Source organism: Nilaparvata lugens, chromosome 7 (genome assembly GCF_014356525.2).
Source record: "Nilaparvata lugens isolate BPH chromosome 7, ASM1435652v1, whole genome shotgun sequence".
Classification (NCBI taxonomy): domain Eukaryota; kingdom Metazoa; phylum Arthropoda; class Insecta; order Hemiptera; family Delphacidae; genus Nilaparvata; species Nilaparvata lugens.
The window spans coordinates 12,076,775-12,102,940 of NC_052510.1; the positions used below are offsets into that span (position 1 = coordinate 12,076,775).

General features: G+C 34.6%; 1 protein-coding gene across 1 annotated transcript in view; it reads right to left on the minus strand.

Moving 5' to 3' along the window:
• Positions 1 to 26,166, minus strand: part of LOC111045028 — a 135,299-nt gene that overhangs the window by 13,361 nt on the left and 95,772 nt on the right. Inside the window, 1 exon segment of the mRNA XM_039431851.1 lies at positions 19,146 to 19,321. Coding sequence (XP_039287785.1) covers positions 19,146 to 19,321 — 176 coding nt within the window.

Sequence of the window (26,166 nt, forward strand, 5' to 3'; positions counted from 1 at the left end):
TCACTCACTCACTCGCAGAACTAAAAATCTACCGGACCAAAAACGTTCAAATTTGGTAGGTATGTTCAGCTGGCCCTTTAGAGGCGCACTAAGAAATCTTTTGGCAATATTTTAACTCTAAGGGTTGTTTTTAAGGGTTTAAAGTTCATCTTTTAGCATGTATATTCTTCTTCTCCCAATCTTTTAAATTTCCATATCATATGTTACTATAGAACTATAATCTAGATAGAGTACATCTTCGAAACAGTTGTTAACTGGCAACTAAATTAATAATTTTGTCAGGTTGACATTAAGTTGAGTTGACTTTGTTAGGTTGGCACCAAGTTGAAGATTTAAATGCATTTATCGCGGAAAAATTGATTGGGCACAGCTACTTCAATCCTGGGAATATTATATTACTAGCAGTAAGGCTCGCTTCGCTCGCCATATCCGTTTAGCCAGACGTTTAGCCTGGACCCCCGACTGGATTGTCCTAACATATGATAAAAATGCTCAAATGAAAAATGCAGGCGAGCGAAGCGAGCCTGCTGATCTCATTCTTGGACGATCCAGTCGGGGGTCCAGGGGGCGGAGCCCCTTGGCTAGACGGATATGGCGAGCGAAGCGAGCCTGACGGCTAGTCTAGTATATGATTGGTGAAAAACATCAGCTGGTATTATTCTTAAACCTTTTAAATCAATCATGTTTAGATTCTAGGCCTACACTGCGACTTTGCAATATCGTAGGCCAGGTCCTTGTACTAGAGGTGGCTATGATATAGTTTGACATCTAGTTGCAAAAATAGCCGTTATGAATTTATTCGCTGACAAGCTATTGGATAACTTGCTGAAACCACAGACTCAAATTTGCCTGTGCTAGTGGATAACTTCATCTGTCAATCTACACGATGCTTCTGTAGATATCTACCACTTTCACATCATACCTAGGAAGGCAGGAGTTTTCGTTTTTTTTTTTTTTTTTGAGGCGATAATTGTTATATAAGTCTACTCTCGGGTAGCCTAATCATCACAGTGGAAAATGTGCCCTGACCTCTCTCTATACACACCTAAAAACTTTTTTTTGCTAAATTGTAACAAATAATCAACAAATGAAACCTAATAAATTGTATAGTAGCCTACTGTAATGCAAATTTTTATTTTTCAAAGAATTTAACATGCAATGATTTACTCCAAAAATATAATTTTTGAATATACCTTTCCACTGCCCTGAGAATAAAACAAGTTTCTATAGAATTGGTTTTATTATTATTAACACTACAAGATTACTACATAGGGGCTTTACCCCTATGAAGCAGGATTTGCAAACTCCACAGCACAGAAGTGGTCTGATATGTGGGAATCTCAGGAGGTGAAAAATAAAGAGCTTGTGTCTGATCCAGGCAGCAGAGTTCCTGGATTTGAGTTGCCCCGACAGCAGTGGGTTCGCCTAAACAGGTTCAGAACTGGCCAGGGAAGATGCTATAAGAGCATGCATATTTGGGGATTTGCAGAGTCACCCAATTGCGAATGTGGAGAGACTCAAAACATGGACCACATTGTCTCGTCATGTCCATTGTATCATTTTCCTGGAGGGTTGCCTAGATTGCACCTGGCGGATGAGGAGGCTGTGCTCTGGCTGAGGGAGTTGAACGGCATTTGATGTTAATCCGAAAAAACTGATTGTTAGTTGTTAGTTTCATGTATATTAATTAATATTTTATGTTATGACAAATCCAAATTGGTAGGCTCCATTTTTTTACTCTTGACTTTTGTTGCCCTAACCACTGCGACACCATACGCTTATATACTACAAAATAGCCCATAAAATGTGCTATCATTTACTCTATAAAATCGATCACACAATCTTAATTTCCATTAGATAATTTCGTGTTATTGATTACTATACTGAGCTACTTATATTAGAGTTTACACAATTACTATACAGGTACTTATATTGGAATTGGATTATATTGGAGTTTCGTTTTCCAACTGAAAACTTAATGTGATAGCAATGTACGAACTGTAGTCTGCTTCGACATGTCATGCTCTGTGATCGTATTGGATTTATTTGAAAAATGCAAGCATTCAATGTCAACACGTGTCACGTGGTCCCCGCAGACTCATCATGTTGAGGGAGCGTAATCAAATCAATTAATTCTGCTGTGGCCCGAATTTGAAGATATCAGCAACCACCGATTGCTCACGTGTAACGTGTATCTGTCTCTCATCATTATTTCTCTTCTCTCTTCCTCCCCTTTACTCACTCAAATTCTCTTACTCTCACTTCATGCTTATTCCTCTTTTTATCTCCCTCGCTTTTGGTAGAGAGTTAGTGGGGAGGATATTTTTAATATTCTTTCCGAAGGAAACATAACAATATAATTATCTATAGTTATTATATTACAAATTACTTTTTCATATCATATACAGTTCAATAATTATTTTCTTAGTCTATATTATGTAAATTCATCTATAATTTTGCTGTATTGTAAGCTATTGTATATAAGTGTATAAGCCAGTATATATTGTAATCTACATAAATAAAGTACTCAATCAATCAATCACTTTCTCTCTCACTGTCTCTTCCTTTTACTGTGTATTTCTTTCTCACTCATTCTTTTTCTCTGCTCACTCATCCTCTCTTTCCATATTGTAACATACATGAATAGATGCAGCATTGTCAACGATTTCTTGAAATTAACGAACAGTGAATCACAATATGATCAATATGATACAGGGAAAAGGAAAAATGTGTTTTAGTCTAGAAGTCTAGAAGATTCATAATTACTCAAAGACAACTTAGGGTGAATCTGTACTTCCTATTATGAGTGAACTCCAAAATCATAGATTCATCCAAGTATTTTTCTCTATAACAGTCTTATAAGGAATTCAAACCTTGGTCTTGTAATGTATTCCCAGTTCATCATGGAAACTTAAAACCAGCAGAAACTTCAAATGTTCCTAGAATACTACACTTGTATGTTTCGAACTCATTGAACGCTTTATTATTGGTTTCTAGAGCTCACTATTACCCTGAATGGATGACATTCAAATGTGTCCATTATTCCGTAGCTATGGCTTGCTTTGATACTCTGTTCCACCAAACAATACAATATATGCATTGCTCACTTCAGCTCTTTGTTGGACACTGCGAGCGATAAACGATTTCCTCTCTGTATTCAGCAGTGATAAACCCCCTTCTCACCACAACCAACCCCCAAAAATACCCTTTACTCTACCCGAAATCATCCTATTACCGAAACCTTACCCCCCTCCCCACCAGAACTCACCTAAATTCATTAACGGTGATGAACGTGATCAAACCAGCCAACGGCATCCAAATCGTAACAAGCATAATGAATTGGTACGTGGTGGTGTTCTTTACTGAAAGAGTCCTGGTAGGTGGACTACGAATATGCTGATGATTTTAAACTTCAGCTTAGTAGATGAAAGCTTATTATAGCTTATTATGTGAGATTAAATTTGTGCAATGAAACTTCCCCAATGAGATTAGTATAGTTCTCTGTACAGGAAATCCACACTTACTGACAATATACTGATCGGGAAATTTTTGTTAGATTATCAAACAGATTGGTATGTGACTTAGGGACTCTTTTGATATTCCTTATTGAGGAAGAACAATCAAATATTATATATGTCATTATGTACATGTGTCATTATAAATCAATAAAAACAATATAAAAACTTGTATTACCCTTTATTATTAAAAACTTTAAAATATTTTAACGTATAGTTTCGACCATAGGTCAAATGTTCAAGCATATGTTCATATTATATAGTATCAACTTGTTTATTTATTCTCTACATTTTAACTTGAAAATGACCTCTGGTCGAAACTAGTATTGAATAATTATAGTATCAACTTGTTCATTTATTTTCTACATTTTAACTTGAAAATGATCTATGGTCGAAACTAAACGTTAAAATATTTTAAAGTTTTTGAAAATAAAGGGTAATACAAGTTTTTAACTTGAAAATGACCTCTGGTCGAAACTAGTATAAAATAATTATAGTATCAACTTGTTCATTTATTTTCTACATTTTAACTTGAAAATGATCTATGGTCGAAACTAGTCGTTAAAATATTTTAAAGTTTTTGATAATAAAGGGTAATACAAGTTTTTATATTGTTTTTATTAATCAGTACAAAAGTAGCCCATACAACTGTTGGAGTGTTTTTATGTGTCATTATGTATATTTGTGATTATGTCGTACATTATTTTCACTGAATCACAACACAACAGTTATATGTTATTCTATTTCAAGAATAAAAATTGCTTGAATCTTCAACATCTACTTGAAAACAGGTTTATCAACTACTTACCCTAGTTCTAACTACTAACAGTACAGTTATATTACAGTTGTAACAGTACAGTTACATTACATTTGTAACAGTACAGTTACATTACAGTTGTAACAGTACAGTTACATTACATTTGTAACAGTACAGTTACATTACAGTTGTAACAGTACAGTTACAGTACAGTTACATTACAGTTGTACAGTACAGTTACAGTACAGTACATTACAGTTGTAACAGTACAGTTACAGTACAGTTACATTACAGTTGTAACAGTACAGTTACAGTACAGTTACATTACAGTTGTAACAGTACAGTTACAGTACAGTTACATTACAGTTGTAACAGTACAGTTACATTACAGTTGTAACAGTACAGTTACAGTACAGTTACATTACAGTTGTAACAGTACAGTTACAGTACAGTTACATTACAGTTGTAACAGTACAGTTACATTACAGTTGTAACAGTACAGTTACATTACAGTTGTAACAGTACAGTTACATTACAGTTGTAACAGTACAGTTACATTACAGTTGCACCAGTACAGTTATATTACAGTTGTAACAGTACAATTACCAACTAGTTAACTGTACTCTAAAAACAGTTGCCTCGTTGATTGTGTCAACGACCACGACCTAGTATGCACGTACTATATATAATTCGAGGAAAGGATTTGCAGAGGGGAAGTATCGCGTAATCAGAAAGCCGGGTAACAAGGCCTGTCATCAGGTTGATTGGCCAGTTTCGTTGATTCAATTTGGTGGGATTAATTGCTTTTCCCCTTTTCCCCAATATTATTGCAGCCGTTGCCTCAAAGCCCCCCCCCCGTCACACGGAGCACGGATCATTGCAGTTTTTTGGCGCCGGATTAATGAATGCTGTTGTACAGCTAGTTGGGATTTACGTGTCGTTTTGGCGGGAAATGAGGGGTTTTGTGGGTTTCGAGTGATTTTGGGATATGTTTACGTGACTTTTGATCAGAAACTGGGTTTAGTCTCTGGATACTAGGATGACTGTGAAGGCTTCAGATGTTCAACATGGCATTAACCAAGGTGACTAGAATTTAGAATACATGATTTTGTAGATCTTTTTGTGTAATTGAGAAGTTGATATTGTGGTAATTATTCATATTGAATGAAAAAGACTAAGAAATTGTCAAAAAACCAACGAAGAAATTGAGACATCTTCCACGGCTGTTACTGAAAAATGACCACGGAATGACATTTGCGCCTGGACTATACTAGGTAGACATGATAAGATGATCTATGTTGATGAGAAGGATCTACAAAATTGAATGAAAAAGACTGAGAAATTGTCAAAAAACCACTGATTTATTGATAATTAGAAAGACCGGTTTCGGTTATTACACCATTGTCAATCTCTGATAAACGTTTAATGACCGATAAATGATAAACGATAAATGTTTATCAGAGATTGACAATGGTGTAATATCCGAAACCGGTCTTTCTAATTATCAATAAATCAGTGGTTTTTTGACAATTTCTTAGTCTTTTTCATTCAATTTTGTAGATCCTTCTCATCAACATAGATCATCTTATCATGTCTACCTAGTATAGTCCGGGCGCAAATGTCATTCCGTGGTCATTTTTCAGTAACAGCCGTAGAAGATGTCTCAATTTCTTCGTTAGAGGTCTAGCATATTAAGGATGGTGATGATGATAAGTCGAAATCACAGGCAAACACCTCGGAAACAAGATGGCCGCCAAAATTTTCAGGATTTTGCTATATCGCTTGTATTTCAATAACCATTCAAGATGTTCAACCGTTTTTCGAAACGAGAATATTTTAGAAACCTTCCTCTACAATTTATGTTCTATAAACGTTTCCTCTAAAACGCATATTTTTCTAGTTATAACCTTTAAAAGTTCAAAAAAACGTTTTTTTTCAATTTTCATTCCATATTATAACTTTTTTTTGTGCAAGAGATAAAGAGAAATTTCAAATCTATGAAATTTAGAGCGCTTTCTCAACTTGTTGTAACGAAAAGATTAAGACCATTTGCAAGTCTCTATCTTGAAGTCGTCATGAAAAAATCGATTCTATAGTTCTACCTTGTTACCTCATGCGTATGGAAAACGCACCAGAAATCATGCAGGGTTTTCTTTGGAGGCGCTGGAGAACTCATTTTTTGACGTACAGCGCATTGAGATATATCGTTTCAAAGTTGAAAAGGCGCTCTAAATTTCATAGATTTGAAATTTCTATGTATCTCTTGCACAAAAAAAGTTATAATGGAATGAAAATTTAGAATACCCGTTTTTCTAGACGTTTGAAGGTTATAACTCGAAAAATATGCGTTTTAGAGGAAAAGTTCATGAAACATAAATTTTAGAGGAAGGTTTTTAAAATATTTTCGTTTTGAAAAACGGTTGAATATCTTGAATGGTTATTGAAATACAAGCGATTTGGATTGAATTCTATTGTTTCCGAAAAAAATACATTGTAGCATACAAATGTAAAAAACACATGTACACAAACTTAAAATAACAAACTTAAAAAATAAAATAATAGAAACCACGCTCACAGGAACCTAAAAGGTTTGTTCGTGAGTCGTGAGTTGAATTATAAATTAAATATTGAAATGAAAGAAAGGAGTTCTGAATTTTTAGTCGACTATAAACAAAATAAAACATCTTATAATAGAAAGTAATTATTAAAAGAAGAATTACAGTTTAAAAGACATATTGAAATTATGTGATTGTTTATAGAGAAAAAAAATGAAACAATAATAAACAGGGCACTCAAACCATTACATACACACAGGAGGGGCACAAGCACTCACACATACACACACAAACACAGCACACTCACACAACACACACACACCAACACGCACATAGCACATAGTACAGTACTATGAATGCAAGGATGAGCACTATCATAAGTACAACGATCTGAGGAGACTGGAGCAATCGTCATCGTTTAAAGTGGCTAACCACGATTGGATTGCTCTCTTATAAACTTGAATGGAGCAGTTCCCAGGTCGACTGATGCTAGGAGGCGCATTACGAATTAATAAATGTATTAAATATGTTACATTCCTGTCACATGCAACCCGAGAATTACGTTCAAGCCCTGACTGATGTAGCAAAACCCTGAAAATTTTTGCGGCCATATCGTTTCTGAGGTGTTTGCCTGTGATTTCGACTTATCATCATCACGATCCTTATTATGCTACACCTAACGAAGAAATTGAGACATCTTCCACGGCTGTTACCCAAAAATGACCAGGGAGTGCCTTATTCATGACATTTGCGTCCGGACTAGTATCTCACTGATATAGTGTGAAACTTTTCCCAGATTGGTGTTTTCATAGAGAAAAACGTAGAATGATAGCTTCATATAGTCTTTGGTGTTACCAAGGTGGAATATACAAAGTTGGGTAGCAACACAACTGTTTACCACAGCCATCAACTCCTATCAACTAGGGAAAACTATGGTTTTATTCTTAAAATTTATCAAATACCCTTGAAGAAGAGGAGAAATGTGTTTTAATACGTTGAAGATGGAAGTTTTTTGCAGATTATTTACCTCATCTCAACAATTCGAGTTAAGTAGCCTACTTGTATTATTTTGAATTGAATGTTTGCTACGTGTTCAGGCATTGGAGTGCTTCGTTATTGTAAATGGATAAGAAACAATATTCAATATTATTTTCTCATTGTAACCAACCTTGACTACTCTCAATTTTTATTTCCAGTTGAATGTAATTTCCTTCAATAATATGCTACACAATTATGTTCTGGAGTTCGAATGTATAACTGTTCTGTAGGACTAGTTAGTTACAGACTGTTTATTGTACATATTGTACTGTTTATACTGACATATTATTAAAGGAAATTACATTCAACTAAAAATAAAAATTCCAGGCTCAGAACACAGAATGAAGGACTATTTTTTTTGTGTAGTTGAGAAGTTGATATTGTGGTAATTATTCATGTTGAATGTTCATCATATTTGATTTGCTCTTTATTTGTGATTGTTTTTTTAAATGGCGAAATAAATGATTTGATTTGTTTGTTATAAACAGGGCCCATCCTCGTTTGTGAGGAACCACATTGGCTTTGAATATTGTCCAATCACTGGAAAAGCATGTGGAAAGACCACTTACTCAAGAAGAAAAATACCAAACTCCGACAATTGGGTTTATAATGCATCTTTATTCAACTACATATACGTGCAAAGAACATGAACATTTGGTATATAAAAAATAAACAATCCGGATTTAATCCTACCCAACAATTTTATAAATTCTTTAAAAAAATCATGGTGGCCTCCCTACATCGACTTTCAGCTAACTTTTCCTCTTTTCTTTTTATTTTTACATCTCCTTTTATGTACTTTCGTATTTCGAAATCATTGTCACTGCATAGCAAATAGTGTAAATGAACTACAACTCTCTGCCAACACACAAGTGTTACTTATGTTGGCAGTGCCAAAAAAGAAAAATTGCTTTTACAATGAAGTTAACTGAACATTTCATTTTACTTCTACTACTGTATTATGTCAAGTTTATTTATTAAGTTATTCACTTAATCTATTGTACATAAGTATTTAGTATAATTTATAATTTTGTTTCTGTTTTGTATCGTTAAATTTTCATTTTGTTTCATTTAATTTTAATGATGTAATGTGCATTTTTGGCGAAAAATAAATTCAAAAAAAAAGGCTAAACAATTATTGTCAAAAACCAAAGATTTATTGATACTTAGAAAGACCGGTTTCGGTTATTACACCATTGTCAATCTCTGATAAACATGTTAAAACGCATTATACACATGAATGAAAAGCATGATAAACATGATAAAAGGGAGTTTATCAGAGATTGACAATGGTGTAATAACCGAAACCGGTCTTTCTAAGTATCAATAAATCTGTGGTTTATGACAATTTCTTAGTCTTTTTCATTCAACACTATTTTTAGCTTACTATGGCGATTGAAACCTGTTATTTTGAAGAAATGAACATTGGGACATGAATACTAGAACAGAATCTAATATGATTTTTATCACAGACTGTCAGGTCCAAGACTACAATATAATCTCACGAATAATTCCATATTATTTACTTTTTAGCATGCTTTTTCCCAAAAAAATCTGGCTAAAAATTTGTAAAATGGTGGAGGTTTCAAAACAGTAAAATTTGAAAAAGTATCTTGTTATCATTTTGACCACTCATTGTTCAAATATTGTACCCAATGAATACGATTTTCAGAAAACTCCAAAATGACGGAACAGGCACGTACGTGAGGGTCGGACCTTATATCCTTTGAAAGCCGAATAATAGATGTGTAAGTTAATAGCAGATTATGATGACAGGGGAAAAGAGATCATGAGGATGAGGGGAAGGGTGAAGCGGAAGGAATTACAGGACTAAAGTAGAAGAGGAGGTGAAGGAGATGGATGAGGAGGTGGAGGAGTTGGTGGAAGAGTTGTGGAGTAGGAGGAGGATGGGAGGAGAAAGAGGAGGATGATGAGACGGATGAAAAAGATGGGGAGAAGAGAGAGATGAAGAATGATGACACGGGGAGAGTCCAGCATGGGCAGCATGGCTTACTGATCCCTCAGGGTCGTGTTTGCAATAGAGAGTAGCCCACCTACTCTTCTTCTTGTCCTTTTCCATTTCCATCTTTCTCCTATACTATTTTCTCTTTCATATTTTCCTCAAATTCTCCTTTTCTCCATTCTTCTCTCCCACACTCTTCTCAATCATGAAAATTAACACCCACAGACCCAAGTAAGAAACACCTCAATGTACCTACCCCTACTCATCTTGTTTCACTTCCCCATCATCGTATATTATCTGTTTGATTCTCTTTTTTCATCGTCATTTTGTCATTTCTATCTTCTTTGTCATCTGCCTCTCATTCTTTGTATTATCCGATATCTTATCTGTGTCACTTTCCAACTTTCCCCCACTCACTTCATCTTTTTGAGCTTATTTCACATCCTTGTCAGTATGATTATCATTTTTGTCCGGTTCGTTCCTCATAATAAGTCATCCAATTCTTCAAAAACCGCTATTTTACTGAGTTTCATTCTTGTCTTTCTATTTTTACTCTCTCTCCCTTTTCACTCCACTCACTACTATCACGGACCTTTTCAATTATTTTCTCTATTCTTTTGCGTCTTCCTTATCTTATAATTTTCCAGCTACTTTCAATATTTCGAGAAACTTTTTCGCTCTAAAAATGAATTTCTTCTCTTACATAATTTCTCCACTGTTTTGTCCTTACTTTGTAATAGATGGAGACGGTCACCGGATTCTTGTCTCTAGTTATTCATTCTCTGTTACCTCATATTGTCCAAAGCCCCGCCAATTTATGTAGATGCATAACAATATTATCTATAGTCATTCCATATTGCTTTTTTCATATCATATACAGTTCAATAATTATTTTCTTAGTCTATATCATGTAATATTCATCTATAATTTTGCTGTATTTTATGCTATTGTATATGAGTAGTGTATAAGTCAGTATATATTTTAAATCTACATAAATGAAGTAATCAATCCTGCTGTCAAGTGCTGAAGGGGAGGGTATCCTCGATACCCTCTCTGAGAATGGACTTCTAATGGTCCAAACTTTACCGTTCATGTGGAAACATTACAGTAGTACCAGAAATTTCGCATATTCCATCATATTTCTTGCTCAACATTATTGTAAAACTCTATAACGATGTAGAGTACGTGGATCTCCGTTCATAAATTAATAAATGGCGCTATACGTTCCAAAAGATAACATTGATCTTATGGACATTCAATTTAATATGGCGACAGGTAACGCGCACTCTCAATATAATTCATCATGTTATTTTACTCATTCTGGTAATTATTCTCAATGCTAGAACGTGAGTTGAATTTTGTTTTGTTAAACATATGAATGAATTAATCTGAATCTGAATACTCACTATTCCTTTACTTTTCACCTTATTTTCTTCGACACATTCCTTCATAGTTTTTCTTTTACCCTTTTTCTCTCTCATTCTCACACACTCACTCACCCTCTCTTCTCACCATCACTTCTTTACAACCTTTCTTCCTTAAAAGTACCTCAAAACGTCCCACACTCTGAACCTGACCTTCTGGATGGAGAAAGAGGAGAGTGTGATCATCCTCGTTATGGGGATGAGGTTTCCCTTTACTTCCATTATCAACGCTGATCCCCTCCCCTTATTTTTCTTTTCGGGGGACACCGAAGTTGGTGTTGGAGTTTGCCACTAGCCTTCCGGTTAGTCCACTTCCTCTTCCTTTTCCTCTTTCCTTTCCCCTTCCTTCTCCACCGCCTCTTCCTCATTCGTCTCTCTTTGCGAACAAACATCATTTTCCACTAATGAGCGAATGCCACTGTCGACCAAAACCATCGCAATGGCCAATCTTCAAATCATCGTCACCATCGTCATCATCATCATTTTCATCATCATCATCATCTGAGAGAATTTCTATTCGATCAGTGCCACATCGTCGCATTTATCAGCTATCTCCTCTGTCTCACTCCTCCTCCAACTGTCCTCTCACTTCATTTCTCTTACACTTGTTAACTTTCTTCATCCTCTTCTAGTCTCATCCCTTCTTCAATTGTATTTATTTACTAAATTATTTTTACAAGAAAGCACAGACCGGGAGAGGAAAACTAAGGATACTCCTTGAACTATTTCTCTCTCGAATTTACATTACATAAAATTTTGGAAGTCCAAAGTAGGATTATGATTAAACTTCACTGAAATTTAGTTGATTAACACCCAAAGCCTGAGAATTTCACATTTTGACGGTTAAGAAACCACTATCTTCCACTTCTCGTTTTGTTTGTTCCCTTGTTATAATTTTTTGCCTCCATATTCTCCCCATTGTCATTCTCCCCAAAACTCTTCATTATTTTCAAAAATTGTTGTCGTTCTTCTTTTCTCAATCTGACTTCTTACTTCTCTAGTTTTTGACTTGCTTGTTATTCATTATTATTATTGGGAAGTCTTGTTATTTAGACTTGTTGTTTCACTTATTCTACTCTTGATGTATGTTCATCAATGTTGAGCATTATTATCTCTTCTTGATAGTTATTTTTTCGAATGTTTCCCTGTAACATCGATCTTGTCATTTCCCTTTTACTATTCCTTCAACTTCACCATCTCCTTCTGTACTCTAGATTCGATATAATTTTCTAGCAATTTCTTTTTTCCATACGTTTTTCTCCAACTTCTCCTACTTTTGCCCTTCATTCTCTCTCATACGTAGTACTCTTTCCTCTTGTTCATAGCAACCATTTTCCTATATTCCTCTATTCAGTTCACTTATCCTCTATTTATTTTCAATTTCCTATTTTCATTTGCACTCTTCACTCTATTAAATTCCATCAATTATTCTTATAACATTTCTTCTTTCCCTTTCCTTATTCCATTTTTCCTTTTTTATGATATTTTTCTTGCTCCTTTTCATATTTTCTCTCTCCACATTATTTCTAAATCTTTGGCTTCTCTTTTTCCTCAACCTTCAGCCAGCTTCTCTTCCGATTTTGATGTCTTCTTTAACGATTCGAATTTTTCCCACCAGTTGCAACTCAATTTCTATCTGTCAACTAAATCTCATTGTTGAAAACTTCCTCGTGCTGAAAGCTTGATTTCTCAATTTTCCCAAGTATTCGAAAAAGGCTGATCAAAGCCAACTGTCATTTCTCTCAATGAGAAAAGTCTACCAAAATCGATCAATGATTGTTATCTGCAGTATATTCTTGTGTTATAATATTTTAAACAATATGTTCATGATTATCAACAAATAATTGAAAACATGTGAATTTTCACATAAAACTCAAATCTTATAATGAACTATTTTTCGAAAAAGATATTCTATGAATGACGAATTACCTCCCAAAATGAGAATCGAAAAAGTGTAATAGATCGAATGAGATAATATTTATGGATATCATTACTTTGAACTTGATAATAAAGCTTATGATTTTATGATTACATCATTATCATAACATTACATTTCGTGGAGTTTAGTGTATACTTTTCATCTTCTTATGTATTCGATATAAGCTTCAAATGGAGTATAAGAAATGAATTATTTTGAGTTTTTTAAAAGTACAGGATTTACTTTGAAGAAAAAACTCAAAATAAATCATTCCAAAAACTCCAACCACAGCCTCTACCTCAAATGATATCACACCAAATTGATGAATGACAATCATAGCAATACTAATTATTCACATACTTCAATTGAGTTTCTTATAATCAAGAATATGGTTCACTCAAATGTTTAGTTTTTCCGAAGTATGAATATTAAAAAATTGTCAAGAATGTTATTCCTGGATAACAATCTGCACTCTCAAACACTCTACAACCTCCTCCATGTATTCTCCTCCTCCATTCAAGACTTGTCCGCTATCGTCTTAAAACTGTAATGTCTTTAGCATGTTTTTTCCGACTCGAAATTCTAATTGCTTCGGCGAGAGTAATTTAAAATGAAGTATATTTACAGGACCACATTTTATATGTATCAAGGGAGGCGCGGAACGCAGAAAATACATTTAAAAAGTGCCATCATTCATACTACACCGAGATAAGTTAGAAATTATTACCCTATTTTACTTGATTAGTGGTCTTTCGCAACGGCTTGCGCTCAGCGGGGTGTCCTTGTTCAACCCCTCCACATCGCAACTAACCCTTCCTCCTCTCCTCAGAAAGCTGAAACTCGCCATTTTCTACTGAATTTTACCCCCCGCTATCACAGGCAACAACCGGCACATCCTGAAAAAAGATTGTTCTTTTCTCTTCGAAAGAGTCTCCCAGTGTTACAGCCTGCAGCCAGCGTTAACATCGTATAAAGCTTTCAAAAGACTGTAATATCACCGTACACAGATCATAACACAGGCGAAACAGCATTGCAATCTTCTGTTGCAATTTTTAAATCTTGATTCTTATGAAATCATGTGAGTTTAGGCTGCTAATTTTTCAACACAAGCAGTATTGAGTGGAAAATATACCAGGTGTAGAGCCTGTCCCCCAATAATGATTAAGAATCAAAATTGTTTTCGATATTATATTCATGTTGGAAAAATAGTATGAGGTGAGTATGGATACCCTGATCAGTTACATAGAAAATAACTTTTATTTGTTAATATTAAATGGAGATTACCTTGATGGATGGAGACTTTCAATTCCATAATCACTGTGTTCCACATTTCAAGACTGATATAAATATTTATAATAATAATTTGCATCAGTCTTATAATAGTTTTCTTAGCCTTATAATATTTGAAATATTATATTAAATCCTTAGGAGGAAATGCAAACGAGAATGTGTTAAGCGATTGATAAAAATCTGGTGTGGCGCACTCACACAACTTTCCTTGCCGTTATGAAAATTTATCACCTGACGCTATTGTTCCCGCACATCTCAAGTCAACTATCCAAAGATCCAAGCCAGCTGGTGACAGGACAATAAAGCTGAAGACACACGAAGTTTGCTATCTCTTCATAGTGAATGATTTAATAGAATCAACAGTTGTCAACAGTTTGTAATTGAAATAATAACATTTTCTCGAATTTCGAGCTTATTTTCAATTTTAGGTGAAAATGTTAATGAACATTAATTGTAGAGATCTTCATGCTCAATCTTTTCCACTTGGAATTTTTTGTTTAAATTGTATCTAAAGCCTGATAATTATAAATCTAAAATCAAACTTTGCATAGTTGGGGCGAAGCCCCTGAAATTTTTACAGATATGAGACTTGTGGCAGTTGATAGAGCTAATCAATGACTATTTTAGGTATAAATTTGATCAAAATCGTTGGAGCCGTTTCCGAGAAAATCGCGAAAACCCCTGTTTTTGACAACATTTCCACCATTTTATCCGCCATCTTGAATTGCATTTGATCGAAAATGTTCGTATCGCATCCTTATAATGTAAGGACCTTAAGGTTCCAAATTTCAAGTCATTCCGTTAATTGGGAGATGAGATATCGTGTACACAGATGCACATACACTCATACACACACACACACTTACACATACAGACCAATACCCAAAAACCACTTTTTTGGACTTAGGGGACCTTGAAACGTATAGAAATTCAGAAATTTGGGTACCTTAATTTTTTTCGGAAAGCAATACTTCCCTTACCTATGGTAATAGGGCAAGGAAAGTAAAAACCACTCCAAAAAGTTAAATATCCAGCCCTATATGGTCGGTGAGTGATTGTAGGATAGAATGAACAATAGATTGTTCATTCTATGTTTCGTAGTTAGTAACGTTGAGAATGGTTGATGCGACACGTATTTTCATCGAACCATAACAAGAAATGATACAATAGAGAAAATACAACATGGTAAATAATATATAGTCTAAAAGAGATGTATCAGCTACCAAATTCGTTCCACCTCCTCTCAAGCATCGAATATGTTTTCTTCATATTGTTCTATCAATTCCATTCAACGAAAATTGTGCAGAACGAACCTTTCATGTATATCATTGAATTTACAAATAATATGAACGCAATTAGCGTTTGCTGAAATTCAAGTTTTGCTGCACCAAGTACAGACAGATGCAAATTACCTTATAATATCCTCGATTATGGTTATAGAAGATAGTGTGCTGTTGAATCGGTCTTTGAGCTGGCAACAATGGTGCTATAAACACAAATGATGATGAAAATTCAGCTTCAACGTGGAACACTCCTAATCTACTTAAACAGGTAATTGTTCCTGCTCTTTGAAGACTCCAAAAATGGGTCGCTCGCCGTATCTGGTCCTTGGTACTTTCTATTAAGAAATGTTAACCTCAGTCTTTAAAGCTCCTCTCACTTCATTCCCCATCTTTGTTCTTCCTTTTGTGAGCAGGTAACTCGATTGTTCGGTTCCCTATTAGTAGTACCTTTATGAATGTCTCCATAATAATTATTCAGATTTTCCTTCTCACTCTACCAGACCCGATCTTTGCATGTTGAGTCAGTACAGAGTGACCTCTAGCTGAATTCAAATTTTCATAGCTCTTTGGTTTACTCTTTGTCCCATGTCATGATATTATTTGTTCTATACTTCTTGCTATTCTTGCCATACAAGAATGATATTAAATATAAAGAAAATAAAAATCTCAGTACCCTTTTTTTGAAATATTTTATCACAACATGTTTCGGACATTTATGTCATTTTCAAGTGATATCAAAGAAAAGAGATAAAAAGGAATGATATTCTTATTTATTACTGTTCATTGTTTCTGTCTTAATTTCATATGTTCTTTAGTTCTTTCTTTTTTTGCTACACAAATTATTTTATTCTTATTAATTATTGTCCATATATGTTATAGACACACTGCGACCTAAAACTGATTATATTAATTTCACCTCCTGGTTCAACCAAACAAAATAAATCGATAAACGCTTGCAAGAGAAGTCCTGCTTGACTTCTCAGGCCACATTCAATGTTATCTTTGATGATTATTTTTCACTTTTTGTCTAGTTGAGAAGTTGATATTGTGGTAATTATTCATATTGAATGAAAAAGACTAAGAAATTGTCAAAAAACTACTGATTTATTGATAATTAGTAAGACCGGTTTCGGTTATTACACCATTGTCAATCTCTGATAAACCGCACTATCAGAGTTTATCAGAGATTGACAATGGTGTACTAGCCGAAACCGGTCCTTCTAATTATCAATAAATCAGTGGTTTTTTGAGAATTTCTTAGTCTTTCTCATTCAATTTGATGATTATCATTAAACGAATATCCACATTCAATGCTGTAAATCACCCCGAAGACTTCTGCCACTGCAAATATTGACTGCAGGGTAAACAGCTAGATAGAATTCGTACTCAAGCTCTATGCTCGTTCTCTTCAATGATTGCATCATGAATTTCCCTATCACAACTATCAAAGACTTAATTTTCCAGGTGGAATCAGTTCATTCATTGCATGTGAATAATTGAAAAGAAACAGTTTTGAGCTGTAGCCTGAAGTTGAATTCTCAAAAACGTATATCAAATTATCATGGATTGACTCTATCCTTATTCCTATGAAAGACAGCAGAATGCATTCACGCACAGATATGAGTCTATTAAGCTAAACTTTCCTTGTGTGGGGCTCTCTCCTTTATTCCTGTGTTGAGAGCCCAACCATGTATGATTAACTCTATAATAGATAGATTAATATCAATATTCATAGATTATAATATTGGAAAATATCTTTTTGTACTAGAATGGAGTTTTGTTGGGCTAGGATTGGAACACACGAGCGGAAGCATATTCTGAACAAAGATTAATTGGAGAATAGAACTCAAATCACCATACTATCCAGCTCAAGTTATCTATAGGAATTTGCCGGATGACATCAGTGAGGCTGAGGGATGCAGCGATGTGGTGTATAAAAGTAGGTTGGTTAAGTGGCTTTTTGGCATAGGCTGGATTGGAATTAAGGAACTGCTCCATTCACCTTAGAGGTGCGTACAGACTTTCGCTCTGCTCCGCAACCAGCAGAGCGATTGATGATCGACCGGGGAGCAAGAGTGGAACGCGAGAAGAGCTAACATCTTCCGTAACGTTCATGATGGGTGCGACTGCCGAGCGGGGGCGGAGCGACTGCGGTGCGATGGAGGAACGAGGTCGGTACGAGGGCGGAGCGTGCTCGGTGTGGGTTGGAGGCGCGTATATGTGTACGCAGCTTAAGGTGCGTACAGATATACGCGCCGCGAACATGAGCAATTCACTTTTAATCAGCTGACTACATCTGTATTTTTACAGAAACGGTATAACATATAGATATAAAGATCTTGGCATCAGCTGATTAAAAGTGAATTGCTCATGTTCGCGGTGCGTAAATCTGTACGCACCTTTACATTTAGCATACCAACTCAATTCAAATATCACTTTTTCGCTTCATTGCTGGTCTTTGGTTCCCTTGCTCTCTCACTTGTGAACTTATAATCGAATCTGCTGTGCTACTGATTTTTTTTAAATAAACAGCATTCACATTCATTTATATAGGTTGTATTAAACAAAAAGTTAATAGTACATAGCACAGATATGTGCTATAAATATATAATATATAATATGATATAATATATATGTAAGTATAATATATATAGTATATATGTGATTTTTACTATATACTATAGTATATAGTATGCACTGTGGTTTTTTCTGTTACATGCTTAATATTATTATCCATGTTCAATTATTATGCTTAAGGTATGTATTTGTATTACCAATTGTAATGTTCAACCATTATGTTTAATGTATGTATTTGTATTACCAATTATTGTAGAAATGCAGTGAAATAAACGAATTATTATTATATAATATAATATATATGTGCATGTATATAAAGATACATGCTACTTATTTTTCATGCAAGAACTCTCCCTCATTCACAGACGTATAGTCAGTCTTCTTGGGGGAATTCTACGCCACTGGAGGCCTATAGTAACATCAATGTAATAATGCGGCAGTTTATATTATTTTAAATTGATGTATTTTATTTATAATTAAATTCATGTAATTTTACATAATTATCAATTGTAATGCAATGTGGAAAAATGAATTGATTTGATTTGAAATCTGGATGGAGCAAGTTTAAAAGCTCTATAATTATATGAGTCTAATTAGGTTATTCCAATAGAATTAGAATTGGAATTCGTGCTCTAGCTTCATGCTCGTTTAGTCTACAGTAACTATATGATCATGTTTGGTCAAGCCCCAGCCTTCGATGTTGACAGAATATAATTATTTTCAATGGAGTAGGCATCAAAAACAGTCTCAGTAACACAATTGATGAATTCACAATTCTTTTAGTATATATGAGTATTATAATTGTGATAGAATGAGATGACTCACCAGGATGGTAGACTATGCTTTTCTTTTTGTGGTACTCAGTACCGGGGATTGTGAGCTCGCAGTTGATGGTCGCTGTAGTGTTGAGCTCTTCGTCTTGCAGTCTTGTCGAGGCAGCCACGTCATAGGCACCGTTTCGCTGTCTGCTGTCATATGTGACGTCATCCATCTGTCGTTTTCTGCGAACAAAAATTAATTCGGAATTGCGATAAATGGGAATTAGAATTTAGATTCAGATGAATAACCAGATAACTTTAATAGTAATTATATAAATACTATAATAAATGTTATTATAGAATACTATAACAAATACTATTGAATAGATGAAAAATACAATTTTAATTAATTATAAAACCGACTTGGAATTGTCAATATCACTGATTCGCTGATCTATCAAAACAATTCAAGATACTAGTTTCGGTGTTACCATTATCGATCTCTAGTAAACTGAAAATGATAGTGAACTAGTTACATGATAATGATGTAACAACCGAAACTAGTATCGCGAATTTTTCAATAAAATCAATGGTTTCCACAATATCGAGTTTATTTCATTCAATATGGATATTTAACATCCAAAACATCACCTTTGCAATAATAAATATTGTATTGATATTTAGATATTATGAAATGTGCAATTGAGATGAATAAAACTATTTGGGAGAGATAGCAATCAATCAAATGCGAGAATAAAAGTCAAAGAACTGAATGAATTCATTAGTTATAGAGAGTTTATATAAGCTTCATTAGTTATTAGAGTTTATATTTCACAGTGCTACTGCGATTGTCTCAGTGTTGACATGTCATTATTGTATTAGTGCAGTGTGACTTATTCATACCGTGTTATATAAATAAAATCAATGTATTATTGGTTCGGATAATTTAATGTTGTTACAATGTATTATGCATTATTGGATAATTGATCATTTTCCACACAAAAATTTATAAGAGAGATCAATTCCATGAATTACAGGGAAAGATCTTGGAATAGATGTACTGAATAGTCCTTAGTCGGAAGTTTTGTATTATAATAATATTTTTAATACTTTAAAATCTACGATAATATATTAAATTAATATAATTTTTCAATTAAATATTTTTCATGATTATGTGTATGTGTCTCTGTTGAATAAATAAATAAAACAAATCAATTAATAATACATTAAAGTTTTCTATAAAAAATCGCATTGATAATGAAGGATCGGTCTGAAAATTCTATTACTTTTGAATCGCAGGAAGCCAGCTATTCGGAAGAAACTCAGGTAAGCTCGTGAACCCCATTCGGAATGATTGTGAAATATATTATCCTGAGCTTGAGCTCAGGTAATTGAGGGAAAGGGTTGGTTGAATTCGAATCAAACCGTGGAAACAAGATGGATGAATGGTGCAGAGTGCGACTATTGGCTGGCACTTAGTCTATGTTACTGTTCAGTAATTTGAAGTGATCTGAGGAAAATAGTGGGCTGGCATGTTGGACTCTCTCACTTCCTCAGCACATCATTCACAAATCAGAGACTGGATTCAAGCTCATTCTTGCTCGTTGTTTGCTTTGAGGAAGAGTTAAGTTACTGTTCTCGTACTTTCATCTCATCATTCTGCTCATCCATTTTTCATTTTTCATGTTTTTATCACTCTTAATTGATCAATTCTTTATCCCAATCTATTCATTCTCCTTTTTCATCTATTTCTTTCCATCTAACTCGTGCATCCTCCCTTTCTCCTCTTTCTTCTTCTTCTTCTTCCTATTACTATCTCATCCAACCTTCTCCCTCTTCAATATGTTTTCATCATGGTTTCTATCTCAATAATTCATGTATCCTTTATATTGTCACCTCCTTTTGTCTCCATATTTTTAAAAAGTCTTCATCAATTCTTCTTTCGTCTTATTCGGTCAACTTCTTAACCTCACTTTACTACTCTGTCCGCTAACTTCTTTCCTTACGCTTCGTTCTCAGTCACCATCCAATGGCTCTCTTCTCCCTCTTTTTTCTCTCTTTCCTTCCAGAGAGATATGTTTCTTTACTCCACCTCCATCATCACCACCACTCCCTCCTCTACCGCTACCCTCCTCCAACTCACTCTTCCTTTGCGTCACTCCATTCTCTCCCAACAACTCTTTTCCTCAAAATTCCCCCTCCCCCACCACGGCCAGTTGTCCTTTCTACTTTCATCCTTCTTCGGCCATTAATCTTAATCCAGAGGGTAAATGTCTGTCGCTTCCGTCATTTGCATAAGAAAACAATCTCTGTGATTGGCCGCCCAAGACAAATGATCTCAAATCATCCCGTCGACCGAATCAAATCGAAAAAGGAAGTGCTGAAAATTATCAGCTTGAATTCTGTCCAAATTGATCCAATAAGCATCAAGCCCGGACTTTGAGTTATTGAAAAATTGTTGACAGCTCTTCAAGACAGCGCGTGGCTAAATATTTCTTCTGGCTTTCAGAGTCGACCTTTCTTAACCCTTCGACATTTTTGTTTCTCCCTCCAGATTGATTCTCCCTTCTTACTTCAACATTTAATCTCTACATTTCCACTCTTTATATTATTTATTTATTCATTCAATTATTTGTCTTTTTATCATTCTAATGCATTTAAGTTCGCTCTTTTTTGGTACAGTTAATCAAACATTTACATGCAGCCCGATTTTTAACAGCATTTCCATGGTATGTGGATAACATAGTATGTATGAATAAATACATAGATTATAGTAGCTCAAGCGAAAATGGGTCTCTCAAGGACACTGCAATGTTGCCATACATTGACTATATTTCTACACCCTGAAGATCACTCTTTCCTTCTCATACCTTCCCTCTTCCTCTTTTCCGTCACTACCTGTCACAAATTCTTTTGAGCACGTCAGGTTCAAAAGTTCTATTGTGTCATTCTTAGAAGCTAGAACAATAACATCCCCCGTTAACTCCTCCCCTACACCGCTATCTTCTTCAACATCATGAAATGGAGGAATAGTTATTTGTGCAACTGGTGCGCAAAGTGACAGTTTGCTGCACCGAAAGAAACGTTTACGCCCGAGCCGTAGGTGAGGGCGGAATGGTTTGTTGAGTACAGCAGAGGAACTTTGCGCAAGTATTTCACATTAAGTTTTTCCTACAGTTACCATTGAATATGAAAAGTGGGTAATTATGGGTAAAATTGCCTGAAATGCATCAAATGTATATCTGTGTAATTTTATTATTAATAAATAAAATAGAATGTAGTATGTGTGTTTGAATGGCGGCTGTGTGCTGTCAACTGCTGTCATCCACTGTTGTCCACCCCATCAAGATTCTTATAACGTGCACCAGTCACAGTTACCAACTTAATTTTGATTTTGCTGCACTGGTGCTCCATATAACCTACTAACTATTTTGCGTTGCCATGTTGCAAATCTGGAGTGCAGGAAAAATTTTTCCCGCACTAGAGCGGAAAAGTGATTTTTGCGTTCTGTAATCAGTGCAGCAATGGCCACTTTTCAACGTAACTGTAGGAAAAGAATATTGTTATGTATAATGTATACCTCTTTCTTGAGTCATGACATCAAGAAATCTAATTTTATAATCATAATTAGATCTTTCTTCATAAATGCAACTATTTATAAACTGAGCTATCACTTCATAAAGGTTTCTTGAAGACTTTTATAATAATCAATTGGAAGTAGAGTGATGTAATTTTATTTATTTTATTCAATATTCTTCTAGTGTCCACTTCACTCTGCATTTTTCAATTTGCATGAATTCTCATTCAAACACCAGTACAGCTGTTAAAAGTTATATGTAATATATAATCATTATGTACAATACATTTGTAAAACAGTGCACTATATTGTCCTCGTCATAGTCAACAATCCAGAGAAGACAAACAATACTCCTCACACCCATTCACTTTCTCTCTTAATAGCCACCCTTAGTACAAAGTGGCAACAGTATGGGTAGAGATGGGTGGTGGTGTCAAGAGGAAACTTCGACCTTGAGAGACCCATTTTTGCTTGGGGAACTATAGTGTTCAACTCATTAGAAGTAGTCTATTCATTATTAATATCTCTCCAGTTCCATTGACAAGAAACAGATTATTGAATGAGAAACTAAAATAATAACGAAATTCATTTTCTGAATTCGTTCAATACGATCTACGATCATAGAAAAGACTGCTATGCCGAATTCAGAAAATTAATTTCGTTATTATTTTAGTTTCTCATTCAATATTCACTCTGACGCTTGAGACTGTTTGCAGGATGTGTCATTGTATCAATCCAAATTGGCTCACTTCTAAATACTTAAATTGCGTCATAGCAGACAAAGTAATTTGAGTATTCGAAAGTGATGAATAAGCAGTTCATAATGGAAGGAAACATTGAAGACCAAGCTATTCCATTTTTCTTTGTCGTAGTGGAGGAAATTATTTGTGGTAGATATCCATATTCTACTATAAATATCTTACAAACACTCATTTACTGGAAGATTTGAATTTTTTGATGTTACAGAATATTGAAGAGAATGAGCAGTCCATTTGAGATTGATTATGGTGTAACAACGAATACAGCTTACTACATTTTCATAATCATGAATGGTTCAATATGGATATTGATGGTGGAGTTACAACTCGAACTTAATTCAATCTCTATATTCCAATAGATAATCACCTATCTGGGACAGCTTGGAGTCCTTTCATTCAGTAACTAGTAGGTAACCCGAGTTCAGCAAGGATCTATTTGAAAACTTGACGTAGTTACTGTAGTCTTGAAGAATTTAAAATGAGCCTATAATTATTCTCGGTGAATTGAGAATCTATATGCAAAATATTTCAAGTGAATTAGTTCAGACGTGATGATGCGTCATTCGTGAATTTCCCATCCCGTAAGTGTATAAGTCTATTACTCTCATTATCATGTCATAGATTAACAAAAGAAAACCTGAATTAAATGCTGAAAACCACCTCAAAAACTTCTGCTATTGCAAAAGATATTTAAATCATAAACACATGAGAAACCATAGTTGGCTAGGTATTTTTCCTCCTTTCTTTCTTTTCAACACAACCAATCATGAAGCCTGTTTTGTATTTTATTAGAAATTTATTCTTGATTGTGATTTTTTTGTGTTTTGATTTCTTTTATGTATATTTTGTGTTGATTTGAATAATATTGGTTGATTGATTAATTTAATCCCAAATGATATTATTGACAACAGGGTGAACAAGAGGACGAAATTTCTTTCTCTTGATACGCATCAATGCACATTATGTACAAAATTCAGATTAGATGAAGTTGAATCAACTCATTCAATTTAATTCAAACAAGATGGCGCACTTTCTTGCTCAAGTGACCAAAACGTTCAAACTTGTTTCTCAACTCAATCGTTTTATTTAGAACGATTGTAAACTGAGTTCAACAGTGGATGATTGTACAGTTTCATCCATTTTGGAATCACCCGATCGACATACTGTGAGGAAACCGTTTGATATCAAACACAAACTTCCCCCTTTGCCTGCTAAATCGTTGAGCGCTTCTAATGCCTTTCAGTTGGGGTGGGTGAGAGACTTACTTGTAGCAGCGCTATAATAATTCTCAAATGTCAGCCAACCCTTTACTCTTCTAAGTGGATATAGTATTTCAGAAAAACCGAAAAGGGGAAGGCCACAAAGTTTTTCAGCGCTGACAAATAATTTCTGGACGGTGATGGCTTTAATCACGAACACACAGCTCTGTTTCAGTGAGTTAAATGCTCGGCAGTCGTGTATACTTTGTGGTTTCTGCTTTGAGGTTGCCAGTCGAACGAACTCTGGCTGCCATTCAATTCGAATGCGCATCAAAGTCACAGGCAGATTGAATACTGGTGAGTGGCGGATGACGTATTTTATCCAGTCAAAGGTTGATTGAATTGTATAAAATGCGAATTGACTTCATCTATCGACTTTTGTGGCTTCAATTGATGAGAATCTATGTCAAATTTCGAGTTGGATTGGCTAAATAATATCATCCAAGTAATTCTTGGTTGACCAAAGTAGATTGAATAGATAATACTTGGGCTACTTGACTATTGAATACTGTACTAATGAATACTATAAATGACTGCTTGACTACTATACTGAATACAGTAGCCTACTATTGAATACTACTAATAGTAATTCGACTACTCTACTGAACACTGAATATCTTACTACTGAATACTACTAATGAATACTTGACTACTTTACTGAATACTTAATACTTCTACAGTCACTATTCAACCATGGTTATAAGGTTATATGGTAAAATAGTTATAAAGGATATGGTTATATGGTTATAGTTACTGTAGATACTAACTACTAATGACTACTGAATATTAAATAATGTCCATTCAATACTGTAGAGTGGTGAATATCGACAATTAATAGGAATCCATGATAAAATCTAAATTAGATTGAATGGTGCTTGATGCTACGGACTAGTGTCTACTAGTATTTGAATGTGAATCAAGATACTATTGACTTGAAGTTCCCATTTATTATTGGCGAATGAAGAAGTCTCGGTTGATTGAGACACTAATTTGGCTGTTGAGGATGTTCAATTTGGATTCAATAAGTTGAACATTGGTATTACAGTTATCTCATTGATTGTAGAAGGAACAATAATCACTGACAAGTGACTCGAAGCCTTTTAGGAAATCATCGATATTGGAAGAAGTTATCATTGGTTTGCAATTACTGATGAACCGGTTCTGAAAAGTTACATTTCGAGTGAATTGAATACTTTGATGGATGATAAAGTGATTGCTTATAATCTCACAAAAATCTTTGCAGTTTCAAGAGATTAAGAATAGGAACATTGATTAATAAGGATGAAGGATAACTTGTCCAACTCGATATTCTCATATCTGATTTGAATCTTGAATACTTGATACCCCACAAAGGCTTTGTCAGTCATTGTAAATTTATTTCAAGAGATATTCTACAAATCTCGAATGACCTTCATTTCTATAAATTAATTTTGATCAAACATTTGAAAATATTTTTGTACAATAATGTCTAAAAATCTGGTGTGGCGCACTCAC